General features: G+C 39.3%; 1 protein-coding gene and 1 long non-coding RNA gene across 8 annotated transcripts in view; one reads left to right on the top strand and one right to left on the bottom strand.

Moving 5' to 3' along the window:
* Positions 1 to 8,666: 8,666 nt before the first annotated feature.
* UBR5 (ubiquitin protein ligase E3 component n-recognin 5) overlaps positions 8,667 to 16,393 on the bottom strand; it is a 149,118-nt gene continuing 141,391 nt past the window's right edge. For all 7 annotated transcript variants that reach the window (XM_047783494.1, XM_047783495.1, XM_047783493.1 and 4 more), the window contains 5 exons: positions 15,449 to 15,604; positions 14,984 to 15,097; positions 13,156 to 13,300; positions 11,762 to 11,847; positions 8,667 to 9,275 (listed from right to left, as the gene is read on the bottom strand). In XM_047783494.1, coding sequence (XP_047639450.1) covers positions 9,063 to 9,275; positions 11,762 to 11,847; positions 13,156 to 13,300; positions 14,984 to 15,097; positions 15,449 to 15,604 — 714 coding nt within the window. In that variant the 3' untranslated portion in view covers positions 8,667 to 9,062. The remainder of the gene's footprint in view (positions 9,276 to 11,761; positions 11,848 to 13,155; positions 13,301 to 14,983; positions 15,098 to 15,448; positions 15,605 to 16,393) is intronic.
* LOC125129127 (uncharacterized) overlaps positions 10,523 to 16,393 on the top strand; it is a 30,148-nt gene continuing 24,277 nt past the window's right edge. Inside the window, exon 1 of the long non-coding RNA XR_007135419.1 lies at positions 10,523 to 10,958. This is a non-coding gene — a long non-coding RNA (uncharacterized LOC125129127). The remainder of the gene's footprint in view (positions 10,959 to 16,393) is intronic.

Raw genomic sequence — 16,393 nt, 5'->3', positions numbered from 1 at the left:
TCAATATATTTTAAATAGCTGAGTGAGTGACAGGATTAATGTGTATTTTATTTTATTTTATTTTGTCTTTTTGTCTTTTTTCAGGGCCGCACCTGCGGCATATGGATGTTCCCAGGCTAGGGGTCCAGTTGGAGCTACGGCTGCAGGCCACAGCCACAGGCACAGCCATGCCAGATCCGAGCCGCGTCTGTGACCTACACCACAGCTCACAGCAACGCCAGATCCTTAACCCACTGAGCGAGGCCAGGGATCAAACCCACGTCCTCATGGATGCTAGTCGGGTTCGTTAACCACTGAGCCATGACAAGAACTCCTAACATATATGTATTTTAGAAAGATTGTTCTGTCTGCATATTGAAGGGGAGCAAAACAGCAGAGAAACCAGCTACTAGGCTGTTGAAGTAATGGAGGCGAGATGATGGTGACTTAAAGTTAGATAAGGACCTGGAGAGAAATAGGTTAATTCAAGAGATAGGATTTAATCACTATAGGACTTGATGGTTAAGTGGAATGTGGTAAAGAAGAATAAATTAAGTATGAGTTCATATTTCCGACTTGGGAACTAGATAATTTATTGATTCATAAATTATTTTCAAGCCTGTCACCATTATAAGCACCAGGCTTAAAGAAGTAAACAGAATTTCTGAGGGTCTCTGCTTTTGAGACCTTCTTCACTGGGGAAGTCAGACAGCAAGCAAGTGAATTAATTAAGGATAATGCCGAGGAGGTTGGGAATTGTGCCTGTGCCTCTGAAGCCTTGAAGGTAAAGTCATGCCTTCAGGAAAGCAATAGCCACCAGTTATCTGCTACTCTCAGGAGCTTTCAGAGGTCTAAGGCACAGTGGTAGGGGTAGGAGCAGCATGACAAACATTGTGTGAATATCTTGGTTCTTCCCTTTTACTTGCTTGAATTGCTTGAACCTTCAGTTGCTGTACCTTAATATCAGCAAGGTTTTGCCTCCCTTATTTAATGTTTCAAGATAGTTATGTTAAAATTTGTTTAAAAATTAAGAAAATCAATCTGTTTTACAATCTTAAGGATGTTTCCAAAAAGTTCACACCATCAAGAAAACTTACTAACGCAAGACAAGGACCAATAGCTTTTCTCTGTTGTGCTTGACAACTTCATTAATTGTAAATAATAGTAGTTCCTTATCTATTTAGAAAGCTTTGAGGAATAAATTATTTCTTTTTTATTCAACACATACAGGGCCTTGAACAAAGTAAGCACTCTTGTATTTCAGGTTACAGAATTTCTTTTAACATCCTTACCAACTTTTACGTATCTTAAAATGCATGCTTCTCTGTTTTCTTTCAGGACATATAGAAGTTTTTAGTGACATCAGTAGTTATTATGAGCTGAAGTAAATGTTAGTCTTGGGTTTTTTTGTTTTTGTTTTTGTTTTGTACTGGATAGGTCTCCTCCCATGTTTGCAGTATTCAGATTTTTAGACCTGGTACTACCAAATGTTTCTACATGGGAGTTCCCGTCGTGGCGCAGTGGTTAACGAATCCGACTTGGAACCATGAGGTTTCGGGTTCGGTCCCTGCCCTTGCTCAGTGGGTTAACGATCCGGCGTTGCCGTGAACTGTGCAACTGTAGGTTGCAGACGCGGCTCGGATCCCGCGTTGCTGTGGCTCTGGCGTTGGCCAGTGGCTACAGCTCTGATTAGACCCCTAGCCTGGGAACCTCCATATGCCGCAGGAGTGGCCCAAGAAATAGCAAAAAGACAAAAAAAAAAAAAGAAGAAAATGTTTCTACATGAAATAGCTCCATTCTCCTGTGCTTTTTGAATGCTTGCTAACTTCCTTGATCCTAATTTGCCACTTGTGAAGTGGAAATCTGATCATCGAAGCCTCTGCTTTCATTACTATATTTTGTGCTTTTGTTTTGTTTTGTTTTATTGTTTTTTAGGGCCCCACTGGCAGTATATGGAGGTTCCCAGGCTAGGGGTCAAATCAGAGCTGTAGCCACTGGCCTTCGCCACAGCCACAGCAACGCAGGATCCGAGCCCCATCTGCAACCTGCACCATAGCTCACGGCAATGCCAGATCCTTAACCCACTGAGTGAGGCCAGGGATCGAACTCGCAACCTCATGGTTCCTAGTCGGATTCGTTTTTGCTGTGCCACGACAGGAACTCAGAAGAAAGCATTTTAATTAGAAATACGCTGCCTGATGGAATGGCTAAAAGTGAATCCCCAAACTGTGGCCCTCTTCCTTGTCCTTTTCTGATATATTGGCTGGTATTTTGACAAGTCAATCTGTGGGAGAAGTGACTTTATCATGGCTTGATAATCCCCTTCCTTTGCTGCTTTATTTGCAGCTAGGTCAGCTAATTGGTTGCCTTTTATTATGAGTTTCACTTTCGGTGGCCTGGGAGGTACATTGTGGCCACTTGTGAGGGCTTATTAACTGCTTCTAATAATGCCAGGATTTCAGAAGAATCTTTTAAGTAAGTCTTTATTATTTGAAATGAGGAGCCCCCTTTCTTTCCAGATTGCCCCATGAGCATGCACCACAGGGAATGCATAGAGGCATGGAGAGAGTCTGTGTGTGTCTTTACCCAATTCCCTTCATTGAGCAGTAGGGCTCCTGTCAGAGCAGTGATCTCTGCCTTCTGAGCTGAGCTCCCCCAGGGCTTTTGCTTCAACATTTTTAAGGGTTACCAAGGGAGCTCTTGGGCCTTTTCATCCTCTTTCTACCATATAAAAGGCTCCTGAACTTCTTTTATTAATTGTTGTCTTATTCTTTAGCTTCTTTTTTCCAATGCCCTTCCTTCTTAAGTGCATTGTTCCATCCCCAGCGACGACTTACCTCTCTCCAGGTTACTTGCCTTCTGGGAATGCAATGGCGCTGCCAGAAAAGTAACGTTCTGTTTTGCATCCTCTTGCTTGTCATTATTCCCTGCTGTTGAACACTTTAAAAACTCTGCCAGCTGAGAAGGGTTCATTCCACATGCACCATCTAACTTTTTGCCATTTCCTTCTTATATCTGGGGCACTTTGCCCAATGAAAGTCATAGTTACCATTCTCATATTTCCGTGGGCCTCAGTGTAGCACTTATAGGCTGGATAAATTCTTTCAGAAACTCTGATGGATCCTCATTGGGTTTTTGGTATATCTCCTGAATTTTGTTTAAGCTCTTTTGCCTGGGTACCCCCTTGCAAAGACCCACTAAGATACACTTCCTGTAGTGCTCTAGGTGCAGCATATCTCCATTATCAGGATCCTAGTCAGGCTCAGCAGTGGGAACTGCCAGATTTGCTTCTGGGGTTCCGTCTGGATCTGCTAGATGAAGCTGGTTTGCTCCCTCTCTAGCCTTGTCAGTGACCATCCTTCTTTCATCCCCAGTAAGCATCATGTTCATAAGCGTGTGACTGTCTGCTGAGTGGCACAGATAAAAGTGAAAAGTTCAGTCATATGGAGGGGGTCCTCTCAGTAAACAGTTAAGCTTTTTCCAGTTAAACAAATCTGAAGGTGAGAATGGCTTTTGCATCCATGGAAACCCAGCTGGTTGGCCATCTGCCTTAAGGCCTCCTACAGGGTATTAGCACAAGGGAAACTTCCCTGCTTCAGAAGTAGCACCCGGTGTTCCCGTTGTGGCGCAGTGGGAAATGAATCGGATTAGTAACCACGAGGTGGTGGGTTCAATCCCAATCCCTGGCTTCGCTCAGTGGGTTAAGGATCCAGCATTGCTGTGAGCTGTGGTGTAGGTTGCAGACGAGGCTCGGATCCCTCATTGCTGTGGCTGTGGTGTAGGCTGGCAGCTATACTTCCGATTCAACCCCTAGCCTGTGAATCTCCATATGCTGCAAGTGCAGCCCAAAAATGCAAAAAAAAAAGTTGCACCCTGTCCAAATTGGGTGCCCTGTGGGGTCTGAGGGTGACATGAAACTAGGCCCCTGTGCCCTGGGGCTTAACATAGAAACTTCTAACTGATCCCCATAAGGGGGAAATCAGAGATAGTAGATATGCTGGTGGTATGTGGCGGTAGGAACACCACTAGTGCAAAGTCTGCTCAGTCAGCGGGGGAACCAGGTTGGCTGGAGGGGGATTTAAGCTTTGAAATACCATGTCCACACTCTCATGCCCTCCCTCTCCTTCTTGTAAACAGGTTTTCCCTTGGTCTTCCTTTCAGATTGCTGTACCATAAGGTGGCAGCTGTCTGACTTATTTTCCTCCTGAGGCAATAGGAAAAAAAAATGCTTGTGTATATAGAATCTCATCATTTTCACCTGCTCTTTCACAAAACAATTCTAAGATTGGCTAATATTAAGTGAGCCATTCAAGGGCCATTTCTCTCCTGATCCTAACACATATGTATTGAAACCACACACTACTGCAATAGAGTAAGATCTCTTTCTTATTCATACACCCACAGCTGTATTTTGCCCATTTATTATGTCCCAAAGGGCTTTCCTTAGGGACAGATGGAGTATTTCCCATAGTTGTAAGTTCAAGAACAACACAGCACTAAAAAATTCCAATACCAATAGAAAAAGCAGATTCCATCATGGATGAATGCAAAACAAAAGCAAATGAACCAGTTCAAAATCAAATCAGAGTCCAACAATTCCCCTATCCAACAGGATACCCCAATCAAATGCAAAACCCACTGGCTTTTCCCTTAACGTTAAAGCCTTAAGTGAGGTGGGAGAATTTTCCTGGTTGTATACGCCAGAGCAACTCACTGATTGTATGGAGTCTCTTGGCTCCCAAATGTTGGTTCCTTGCTCCAGCTGCCAAGCACTGGGCCAGCTGGTGATACTTCAGGGAATTTCAATGGGAAGATCCTCAGCACAGGTGGTCCTGGCATCTGCTAGGACCTTACCCCAAAACTCCCCAACTGGGGCCGGGGCGGGCTGGCCAAAAGCAGCGAGCTCCTGGCTGGCTTGCCAGGAATTGATGTCGAACCCAAGTTCTCTCTGCTCATTGCATGACAGGCCAGTGAATCTATAGATGAGTTGTTGGGGCAAGGAATAACAACTTTAGTAAGAAAGCTGGCAGACCCAGAAGATGGTAGACTAGTGTCTCAAAAACACCTACCTTCTCTCAGTTCAAATTCAGACGCCTTTTATACAGAGGAAGGGGAGGAGGCGGGGCCAAGTGACTCACTCACAGATGCTTGCTTGGGGGAAGTGTCCACTGCAGTGCTGACCCATGGCTGAACAGGACCACTAATGGTTCTCTCGCTTACAGTTTCAGGACGGAGATGTGGGGAGAGGGCATGGAAGCTCTGCATCCTTTCCCCATGCTTTGTCCAGTGTTTATCTTCCATCTGGCTGTTCCTGAGTTGTATCTTCTTGTAATAAACCAGTCATCTAGTAAAATGTTTGAGTTCTCTGAGCTGCTTCAGCAAATTACTCAAACCCAAGGAGGAGTCATAGGGACCTCTCTTTTATAGCCAATCGGAAGTTCAGACAACAGGAGTTCCCTTGTGGCACAGCAGGTTAATGATCCAGCATTGCCACTGCAGTGGCTTTGGTGGCTGCTGTGGTGTGGGTGTGGGTTTGATCCTAGGCCTTCCAGATGCTCTGGGTGTGACAAAAAAAAAAAAAAAGTATTACAGGCAACAACCTGGGTTTGCAGTTGGCTTCTCAAGTGGACGGTGGGTGTTTCAGAGCTGAGCCCTTTACCCATGGAATCTGCTGCTATCTCAGTTGAGTGTCAGAATTGAGCTGAATAGTAGGACAGCCAGCTAGTGTCAGTGTGTCGCTTGGTGGAATGGGGGAACCCCTCCCACCACACCCACACATTGGAATTGAATGATCAGGACCTCTGGTGACCAACTTATTGCTTATAATCATACCTTCCACAAAATAGTGAGCCCACTGGTCAGGAATGGAAGCTCAAGTGCCTGGAGACAGCCTGCTTCAGCACTTACCAGCTGTCTAACTTTAAGCAATTTGTTTAATCTGTGTCTAATTTCCTCTCTGTGAGGATGGTAACAGTGCCTGTCTCAAAGGATACAGTGAGATAATGCAGGTAAAGCACATGGTGAGTACTCAGTAAAAGTTAGTCATTAAGAGAAACTTCATGTTTGCAGTGATAACAATCCAGTGACTTTTTTGAACTTTTATGATGTAACAGAAGATTCTTTGCTTGTATTTAATCCAAGGGTTTTGACATGAATAAACAATTAACATTTTAAATACATTTCTACATTAATGAAATGATGTTTAGAGAGGAATTAATCTCCCTGCCTACTCACTTGGGTTAATGTAAACACTGAAAATATTTTTAATCACTACTCAGGCACAGAAGGAAGAACTAACCCAGGAATAGGTAATTAAAAGAAGTACTTTCCATAGGTTATAAGTAGGAGCGATTTAGCTCTGGGGAGTTTACCAACAGGAGGATTTATATTCACGAATAAAAAGGAATGCTCTTTGGGCAGTATTTCAGAATCATCTGAGATGCTGTTAAAAATAATTTCTGTCCGCCACTTGGGAGTTACTGAATCAGAATGTGACTGAAAGGCTGAGCAAAGCTTAGGTATCTGTATTAACAAGCTCCCCAAGTCATGCATATAGAAGCATTAAGAAATACTGCCTTAAGGGAAGAACTTAGACCTAGGTATTGCTGACTACCTCTAAATACACAAAAATACTATCTTTAGGAGAGAAATCTTAAGGGTCAAGTACTAAGTAGTGAAATTATGCTAATTAAAAATCCTCAAGGAGTCCCTTGTGGCACAGCCAGTTAAGGATCTGGAATTGTCATTATAGCAGCTCGGGTTGCTGCCATGGCGCAGGTTTGATCCCTGGCCCAGGAACTTCTGCATGCTGCAGGCACAGCCAAAAGATAAAAATTAAAATCCTCACGTTTACCCGAGGAAGCCATTTATCATGGATAGTTTTGATACTCAGATAATTAACAGGAAAAAAATAAAAAGTAGCAAAACTTTGAAAACCTTTAGTTAAAGTTCATTCTTGGTCTTCTCTTCCTAAATTTGTTTTCAATTTCATAGATTTAATCACTAAACAAGACCAAAAGAGAACTTTATTTTACATGACTTTATTTTACATTTAGAACCATTTTATGCTTTACTTTAAAAAAACAAAACAAAACAAAAAAAACTCATCTGCTTTTAATATTCCTAAAAGCACTTTAACCAAAATCTTGATTTAGGAAGACTTAAGACATTGTGCATTATTTTAAATATTTTCATCTTTCAATAACTATTAAAAATAAGTTCACAATTAGGGTTTCAAATGTCCTAATCATATCTAGTTTGTTCTCATTTAATATTTTATCAATTCCATCATGTGCATATAGAAGTTTTTATCTTTCAGACACATTGATGAAAATCAACTCTGAATCTAATTACTACTTCATTTATTCAGAAATAGCATTTAGGCATAAAAACCAATGTCTCACTTTGTAAAATAATCTTTGGTTAATTTACACATCTAATACATCATATGTTGTGAAAGTTTTAAGTAATACAATGAATTTCACTACTGTCATTTTTGTTTTTAGTATTTACTGTCAGCAGGGCTGAGAATATCACGTGGTTCAGTCTTCTGAAGGACGTTATATGTGTGTATATATATAAAATAAAGCATAGTGCCTTTGAACATGAAAAACATCCCAAAGGCCAGGAGTCCTATAAAGGAACTGAAAGGTAGGAAAGATTCCAGAGAATTTCTCATTTTCAATATGTAAAGTGACTGGTTTAAGTCACTTTCCTGAAGACACAGTGAAGAAGAAAATAGTGTTCCTTATTATGCCATTGAATAAAGCTACTAAAACCACAAGAATTTAGAAATGTTGATCCAAAGCTACATAATTAATGGATCATCAAAAAAGAACCTGTCACTTCGTTTTTAAATATTGAGTTAACTTCCTATGCCAAAGTAAGGGTCACACTTTACTTCCCCATATGTAAAAAGAAAGGGTGGCCTGGCCAGTGCCATTCAGGATTCTCTGCTAACTGTAAAATGCGGACTGCTTTCTTCTCTTTCTTATAGTCCATGTGTATGTTCAGTTCTTTAAATCAAAAATTTTAATGCACATAACCGTGTCAGTGTATTGCCCTTAGTTTAAAAATGTACAACTACATAAATAAAAACTATTGTTTCTTCAGTATTACTTGACATTTCTTCTGTAATTTCTTTATTTAAAAAAGTAAATGTAACAAGATACTTAAAAAAGGCTAGATACAAAAGTAGTTAAGCTGCTCACGAACATTTAAAATTTTCCAAAATGTATCTTCAATAATCATGATCTTATAAAACATTTTACAGTTATCAGAAAGTGCCCAGGCTGAGTTTACATAACTGAAATGCCTTAGTACAAATGTCTGGTTAGAACTGAAGTGCAGTACTCCTGACTGACTGCTCACTGAAATAGGGATTTACAAAGAAAAAAAAGTTGATTGTGATAATAAAGTATTGTGCATTGGCCCCATCATATGTACAAAAAAGTGCCCTCACTCAAATGAACAAATTACATGCAAAATATTAGTGATATCATTTAATATCCTAGAGCTCAATGCAGTCAAACCGCAATAAAAGTGGTTTTTATAGGTAAAAGTGATTTCATCTCTAAGATCTGAATGTCCAGAACTTTTTTTTTTTTACAAGTTCCATATACATGATACACAATTGCAGCCAACCACAAATTAAACACCATAAAAAAAGTTAAAATGAAAACACAGAACATACTTAATTTTTTATTTTGAAATTCCCTATTCCTTCTATACAAGAACCTTTGCTGAAACACTTTCCACAAAGGCAGCAGTGAATTTTCAAACATTTTACAGTTTTTCCCCTCAGCAAAAAGATAAATCACAGTGTAAATTATGTTGTTCTGCTGTCATCTTTGGCTGGGGTTAGACCCAGAAGTTGTTGACTAGCAAACTATTATAGTCAAGTGTTGCTAGTGCTCCTTAGGCCTTTAAGCTACAAACTCAGCAAGGAATGTTTGCATTTAATTTCTTTAAGGTACCACCAGGGGGTGTGACAGCATTAACTTTCATAAACTTTTATAGACAAATGGAAAAAAATCTACAAAATTAGCTAGTAATATTACACAGCAATACACACTTTTTATACTCTACACAAAACCAAAATTCTTGGTCTTAATGGCGAGTAGCAATTTCTGTTTGAGAATCTGTTTAGAGGAATAGAGTGGGACGTAAAGTCGAGAAATGCAAGTGTTTGCGGTAGGAAGATGTTGGTCATCTGGTGGTCTTATTGTGATTGAGGGCATAGGCTGAAATCCTTCTTCACTGGCTGGTAATGATGGGCTTGATGTCCAAAAGTAAACCTAAATAGGAGTATAATCATTACAAGTTTGGCTTTTAACAGATTTATATTCAATCCTTAATTCTGGCAGTATCTAAATAGAGCACTATTCCTGTGTTAGAAAAACCTAAGAAGGGGTGTTATTTTGAACTGGGTTTTAAATTTATTTCTTGTACTAAAAGGAAAAGGTTCTGGGTCAAAAGAGAAAAAAAGGTGTCACCTATGCAGAAAAGTGACTGTTTTAATGCCTCCGTTTCTCATCTTGCAACATCAGGCTGTTGGACCAAATGCTATCTAAGGGCCTTTCCAGTTACTAAATTCCAGAGTATCTCTTAGTGGGAATAAAACAGAAGGTCTCCAAAACAGGTTCAAAATTCAGAGGTTATCAAAGAGTTATTTTGCATTTTACCTACTAGCAAAGCAACCCAGTTTTTTGTGTGTGTGTGTTTTTTTTTGTGGGTTTTTTTTGTTTTTGTTTTTTTGGTCTTTTTGCCTTTTCTAGGGCCGCTCCCGTGGCATATGGAGGTTCCTGTGCTAGGGATCTAATCAGAGCTGCAGCCACCAGCCTACGCCAGAGCCACAGCAACTCGGGATCTGAGCCACATCTGCGACCTACACCACAGCTCACGGCAATGCCGGATCCTTAACCCACTGAGCGAGGCCAGGGATCGAACCCGCAACCTCGTGATTCCTAGTCAGATTCGTTTCCCCTGCACCACAAGAGAACTCCCTACTTCTCTGAAATATTTTTATTACTACATACCATTCCTCATAGTAAAACAATCTTGCATTTTTGAGTGCACAACTAAACAAATATATCCAATATCCCAAGTAACTAGGAGACCTAAATGAACTAGTTAGCTATTACCTGAAGCATAGTTTTATGAGAAATCTCATCTAGAATTCTACAGAAGGGGGCAGGAAAAAAACTGCTAAGTGTCAGGGTCTACAAAATCTTCAAAGAACTGTAAACGGGCTGGAAGCTACTCTAGAGGTAAAGCTGGCTCGTTCTACTCATTTTACACGTGAAAAACAAACTGGAAAGTGTTTCTCCAAAGATGAAAGTGGTTAACCAGAGTAGACGATGACATCACTGGACCTTCAAGAAGCTGGAAGAAGAGAAGAAATACTACAGGACTTCTCAGAACTTTTACTTGTGAACTGCGACTCTCTAAGAGGGAAATGAACTATGGAGTCTCACCCCATAACCCTAGGAATAATAATTCAAGGGAGAACTATTTAGGAAACCCTAAATTTACATAAAGTTTTTACATACATCAGGAAAAAACTAATAGTATGTGAAGCATAACCTCCCAAAAGAGGAAAGGGAAAAAGATAGGGTAAAAGACACTTTGATATACTGCTAAGCACGAAGGAGCTACAGAGAAATAGTCTCCCACACTCCCCCCACCCACCCCTCTTTCTCTCTCTCAAGACTGAATAATCAGCAAATTTCTCTTCCAGTAGAAGGCAGAAATGCTGAGATTTAACTTGACTTACTGGACTGAGGAGGATGCACTGGTTTAGAAATGGCACTAAAGGAAAACTATGGGAATAGATAAACGTAGGTAACCTTAGAAATCATACTAGATACTCAAAATCATTTCTATTTTTGTTTTTGGTAGGTCTTCCAGAATTGATAGGGGCCCTTTCTGAAGGGAAAGACTGAATCCAAAGACTGACGACAGGAACCCTAACATTAAAGGTAAATAGGAAACTCAAGTTTCGTGCTTTCTCACACAAGTAACCATTTCCCTTTTCTCAAATGAAATTGTGGGGGATATATCTAAAAATTGGATCATTTTCATACAGTCCATAAATCGTCTAGAATTAAGGATATTCAACAGGGAAATGTCACAGGGAGCTACGAAGAATATGAATACAGAGAATCTCTGATTTTCTAGCTAAGGAATGTCCCTCAAATTTCTGCAAGAAAGTCTACAGGAGATTGCCTTTCAAGATTAATGGGCATGTTGATTTGGACATATTCAAGGCTGGACATAGAATCATAAATTAGATAATATAAATTTTTATCATACTAAAAAGTCATGGAATCTAAGTTAACAAAGTAAGAAGATTAAAATCATAGACTTAGTACCCATAATTAAGCTATGCTATTCCCAGTATACAGATGGCAATTATGATACTATTCAAGAATTCTGCAAAGGCTTGCTGCTAGCCAAAAGATTAAGGATGTAGATAAGAAGCAGTTAGCATAGGTAAGCACTATGGGGGGAAAACGTGTCTGAATAATAAGCTGGTATCTTTTGGGACCAAGGGTACTATTAATAGCTAAGATGTATTTCACTCTGTTTGTAGTTTTACTAATACTTCAGATGTTCTGTTCTAGAACAGAAAACCAAAACTGCCTTTTATTTCTGACCTTCAGTAATTTCCTTAGCCAAAGTTAAAATGACCAACAGTAACAAACTTAAAAGGCAGCCATACACAGTATTTAAGGTTTTCACTTTTTTTTTTTTTACAAATTTTGTTCAACTTTAAACTTACAAGATCTTGTCGTTCTGTCATGCTCATCTTTTCCACAATTGACCAGAACCAGCGTTTGAACTGCAAGAGCTTCTCAGCATTTTCTCCTACAAATGAATACAAATTCAATAAATACACACTATATATCAGTTATATTTTTATTAATATTGCTTCTTATAAAAGTAGATATAAAATTAAAACGTGATGGGGAGCTAATCTTAACATGGGAAATTAGGAACGTGTATAATGTGAAATCTCTATAGTTCATCAGTCTATCCTAATGATTAAGACAAGGAAAATGAACCACCAGCCTCAACAATCACTGACTTTAATCTCATCTGTAAATCAAGATTCTTCTCCTGCCCTTAAACTAGTGCTTCTCAAAGTTTAATGAGTTTACAAGCCGCTTGGGGGGGAATCTTTTTAAAATGCAGATTCTCAGTCACTAGGTCTGGGGGAAGAAAGGGGAAAGAAGCCAGAGATTCTGCATTTCTGAGAAGCTTCCAGATGATGCTAATGCTGATCTGAGGATCCTACTTGGAATATCTACATTAGATATATTTGTTTCCCCTTCTAGGTTTTAGGATTGTAAATAAACCAAATTCTTACCTCACAAGTTTTAACTGAAAACTATGTTTAAAAGTAGAACAATAACTATTACACAATGTTCTATATGTTGCCAAGCATGAAGGTAAAGCAAGTGAATTTATCCAAATTTAATTTACTATAATTTGGCTGAAGCTGTTTGCAAAATAGGAAAAATAAAGGGGAAAAAACTAAAACCTTCATGTATACAATAATCTTGGACTAGAGGTATATAGTCCTCTGATGAATTTCCTGGAGTTTCCAATATTTTATTGTATGGTCACAGCTAAAAAGTCTATTCCTAGAACATGGGACTTTGGAACGAAAGAGTTGCAACAAATAAAGCACCAATGGTAAATGCTATTCTAGGATTATTCTTTCTAGCGTCTTCTTGTGTTTGTGTGCCCTTATGTCTAAGTGTGATTGGGTTCCAGCTCTACAGAGTAAACATCAGGCAGTCAAATTCATTAATTAGAGTTTAAGAACCATGAATTGGGAAAGGTCAATAGGACTGTCACGTGGATTTACTTTTGTCTTAATTCATATATAAAAATCCTTTTTACAGTGTCTCACCACAAAGAATTTTTAATTGTATTCATATTAAACTGTACATTCTTTAAAACCTAGAAAAATTAGCAGTGAAAGAATTAAGAACCAAATGCAAAGCTATCATCGTTCAACCATCTCTTAAAACAGATATATGAAAATACTTGAGTCATACAGCATTTTCTAAGCCCCTTGTAAATACGTCTGAGAACCCAAAACTCAGAAAACGGACCAAACTGTCTGTATAGTTTATTCCTTAAGGAAACATTTACAAAATTTCATACCTGATTCATCATTGAAAGAGGTGAAACTGATCAGCATCTGCACATTAACTTCACCACAGCCATTTACCAAAAGCCTAAAATCTTCTGCTGTTAAATCTTCTAATGAATTTTTTGGAAGCACATCCAATAGACCTTTTCTCATTGCCTGGAAGATTTCAAAAATTGCTTATTTATTACTATCGGTACTTTATTTTCCACATAGCATTACTGCTAAAACCCAGGGTCTAATTTCGGCAGCCTAAGAATACTAAAAATTCTAAACACTACTAAAAAATACGGTTCTGTGCTTTGAATTTCTTCTTAACAGATTTAAAAAAGAGGCAGAGGGGAAAAAAGGCTATAGAGGTTCAAAAGTGAAGTTGTATTGTTATATATCAGGATTTTATCATTTTTTAAATTATGTTAATAACAGGCTGGTCATTAAGTAAGAATAGCTTCAGTCTGTCAAATCTGCTTTCCTGGTAACATACCAGGAAGGGTATGATAATGACAAAAAAATAGTCCTAAAATAAACCCAAAATCTTGTATTATCATGTGCCAAGAACTATTCTAAGCATCTTACATATATTAATCCATTTAATCTTATCCTCATTTTGCAGAGGAGGGAACCAAGGTACAAAGTACTTAAAGGAGTTTGCCTACTGTCATATACCTAAAGGGGACTGCAGCCGTGATTTGAACCCTGACAGTATGATCAGAGCCTGCACAATTATTCCAAGCTCAGGGCTCAGAAACACTCGATAAACATTTTTCAACAGGAGGAGAAAGGGTTTAACATAGCAGGCTTGATGTTGTTCTCTAGAAGAGCCTGACGGGAGGAATGGTCCTTGGCTGGCATCTGGAAACTTGGTTTTTGGAATGTTCCCCACCTTACTAACCGATTTTAAGTGCTTAGGGTGATAAATCCGGCTGTACCCTCCTGCCTACACTGCTTGTGCAGAGAAGGTGATTTATGATGAACACGTTTGATTTTCCTCTAGGAGTGTGAACGGCTTATAGGACTGATCTCCAATAAAAAACCTGGGCTCTGACACTTAAGCACGCTTCTCAAAGCACAAACACGGCACACATGCTGCTGTAATTCACTGCTGGAGGAAGTATGTTCTTTGTGACAAACCGTGCCCCCAGAGAGGACTGCACCTGGATTCCTCCAGACTCTTTTTTTTTTTTTGTCTTTTTGCTATTTCTTTGGGCTACTCTCGCGGCATATGGAGGTTCCCAGGCTAGGGGTCGAATTGGAGCTGTAGCCACTGGCCTACACCAGAGCCACAGCAATGCGGGATCCGAGCCACGCCTACAACCTACACCACAGCTCACGGCAACGCCAGATCGTTAACCCACTGAGCAAGGGCAGGGACCGAACCGGCAACCTCATGGTTCCTAGTCAGATTCGTTAACCACGGCGCCACGACGGGAACTCCCCCAGACTCTCATCTGATGTATTTTTTCACCTCGGAGAGTCGTCCTTTTGCTATATAATAAACCATACTTATGAGTACAACTGCCTCTGAGTCCTAAGAGTCCTTCTAATGGGTCATAAGAGATATAAATGGTTGCAGGATCCCAGAACAGCAGTCATTTCAGTCTAACAAGCATCCTTTCCACTTTCACTCACCAAATCTACTTTCTGACAATTACATGGTGTTTCAAAGTAGTTTTACCCAAAATAAAGGAGTTGGTCTGGATCCAGGTATAATTTATAAATTCATTTTGGTTTAAAATTTTTGACCTTTTATAAGCAATTTGAATACGCTGTGAGCTAGTTTAAACCAGAGAAAACACAAACAGCCTCTTCAGATTAAGTAACAACTTCTAGAAAAATACTTACATGTAATGGCTGTTCTGCAACCACCAACATTCTGTGTTCAGCATATTTCCGCACATATTCATATACATTCTGAGGAGTGACTGGTATATTTACACCATTAGGGATAAGTTCAACCTATGAAAAATTTAGGAGTGCCATTTACAAGCAGTTTTGTCAAAGCAGTTATAAGTTAAGAGTTCACAAAATTTCCTAAATTTTAAAATCTAAAGACAAATCTCTATCTGACAAGTATCTAAGAGAGAAACAATTCTAGGCCTAAGTAACTATAAACTCTTCTAGCTCTCAGTCTGTCTCACTAATTCCTTTCATCTCTCTCTCCATCTCCTTTTCTGTGTGTGTGTGCGCACACACACGTACAGGCACGTCTCTTTCCTGGTTCCTGTCTAAATCGTTTTTCTCTGTGACAAGCACAGCAGACTAACCAAATTCTCTTGCCAGAATCAGAAAATCACACATTTGCTTTACCTGTCCTCCACCCTCTTCTTTACACAGGTCAATTGCAAATGCCAAATCCATCGCTGAGAAAACAGCATCGGCATCTGAACTCTGAGAAGCAAGTATAAGTTGCCGCAAACTCTCATACATCACAGGGTCAAAAAAAGCAAAATCATGCCAATTGACCTAAGAAAGTTATCATATGAAAATCAATTATCAAAGAAACATCTTACCTTAAAATCTTAAAACCTTAGATAAAATAATTTTATCTAATTTGAAGATATATTTATAATAATCTTCCACTAAATATAACTGATTTAAAGAGGTAAAATTTTAATAAATCTTTGGCTCTGATAATACATTTAACTTTGGGTCTATATGATTCCATGTTCTTTCCCATAAACCTTGTTAAAAGCTCAACATTTCTATTTTGCTGGGCTTTAAGGCCAGTTCTTCTTTTTCTGTGCAAGAACAGTGGAGTTGGAACACTTTAAGAAGTCAATCAAGTCAGAATTTTAAAAAAAAGAGGAGGAAAAATATATATCATGATATGCTATAATAACAGAAAACAATATTCACCACTAGGTTTGAGTGAAGAAAATTATTAACAGACCACAGCTTTAATGTATGAGAGGTGAAGTGCACCACTAGAAATAATGTAGCAGTTGGAGTTCCCTTGTGACCACTGGGTCCACTGGTTAAGGACCCAGTGTTCTCACTGTAGCAGTTCAGGTTGCTGCTAGGGCATGGGTCAGTGCCTGGCCTGGAAACTTCCACATGCTGCAGGTGCATGCATTAATTGGCTTCCCTTCCCCCCAATCATAAAGGAATGTCCAAGCTGTCAAACTATCAAATCACATAAAGAAGCTAATCCTGTCACCCAGAGATAATTATCAAGCATGCTGTGCCGTATTTTCTTCCATTCTTTGGCCCTTCTACCCATGAACACCCCCATGTACATCCTACATATATTTT

Source organism: Phacochoerus africanus, chromosome 6 (genome assembly GCF_016906955.1).
Source record: "Phacochoerus africanus isolate WHEZ1 chromosome 6, ROS_Pafr_v1, whole genome shotgun sequence".
NCBI lineage: Eukaryota > Metazoa > Chordata > Mammalia > Artiodactyla > Suidae > Phacochoerus > Phacochoerus africanus.
Note: the sequence above shows the minus strand (reverse complement) of the source record. Positions and strands in the feature narration are given on the sequence as shown.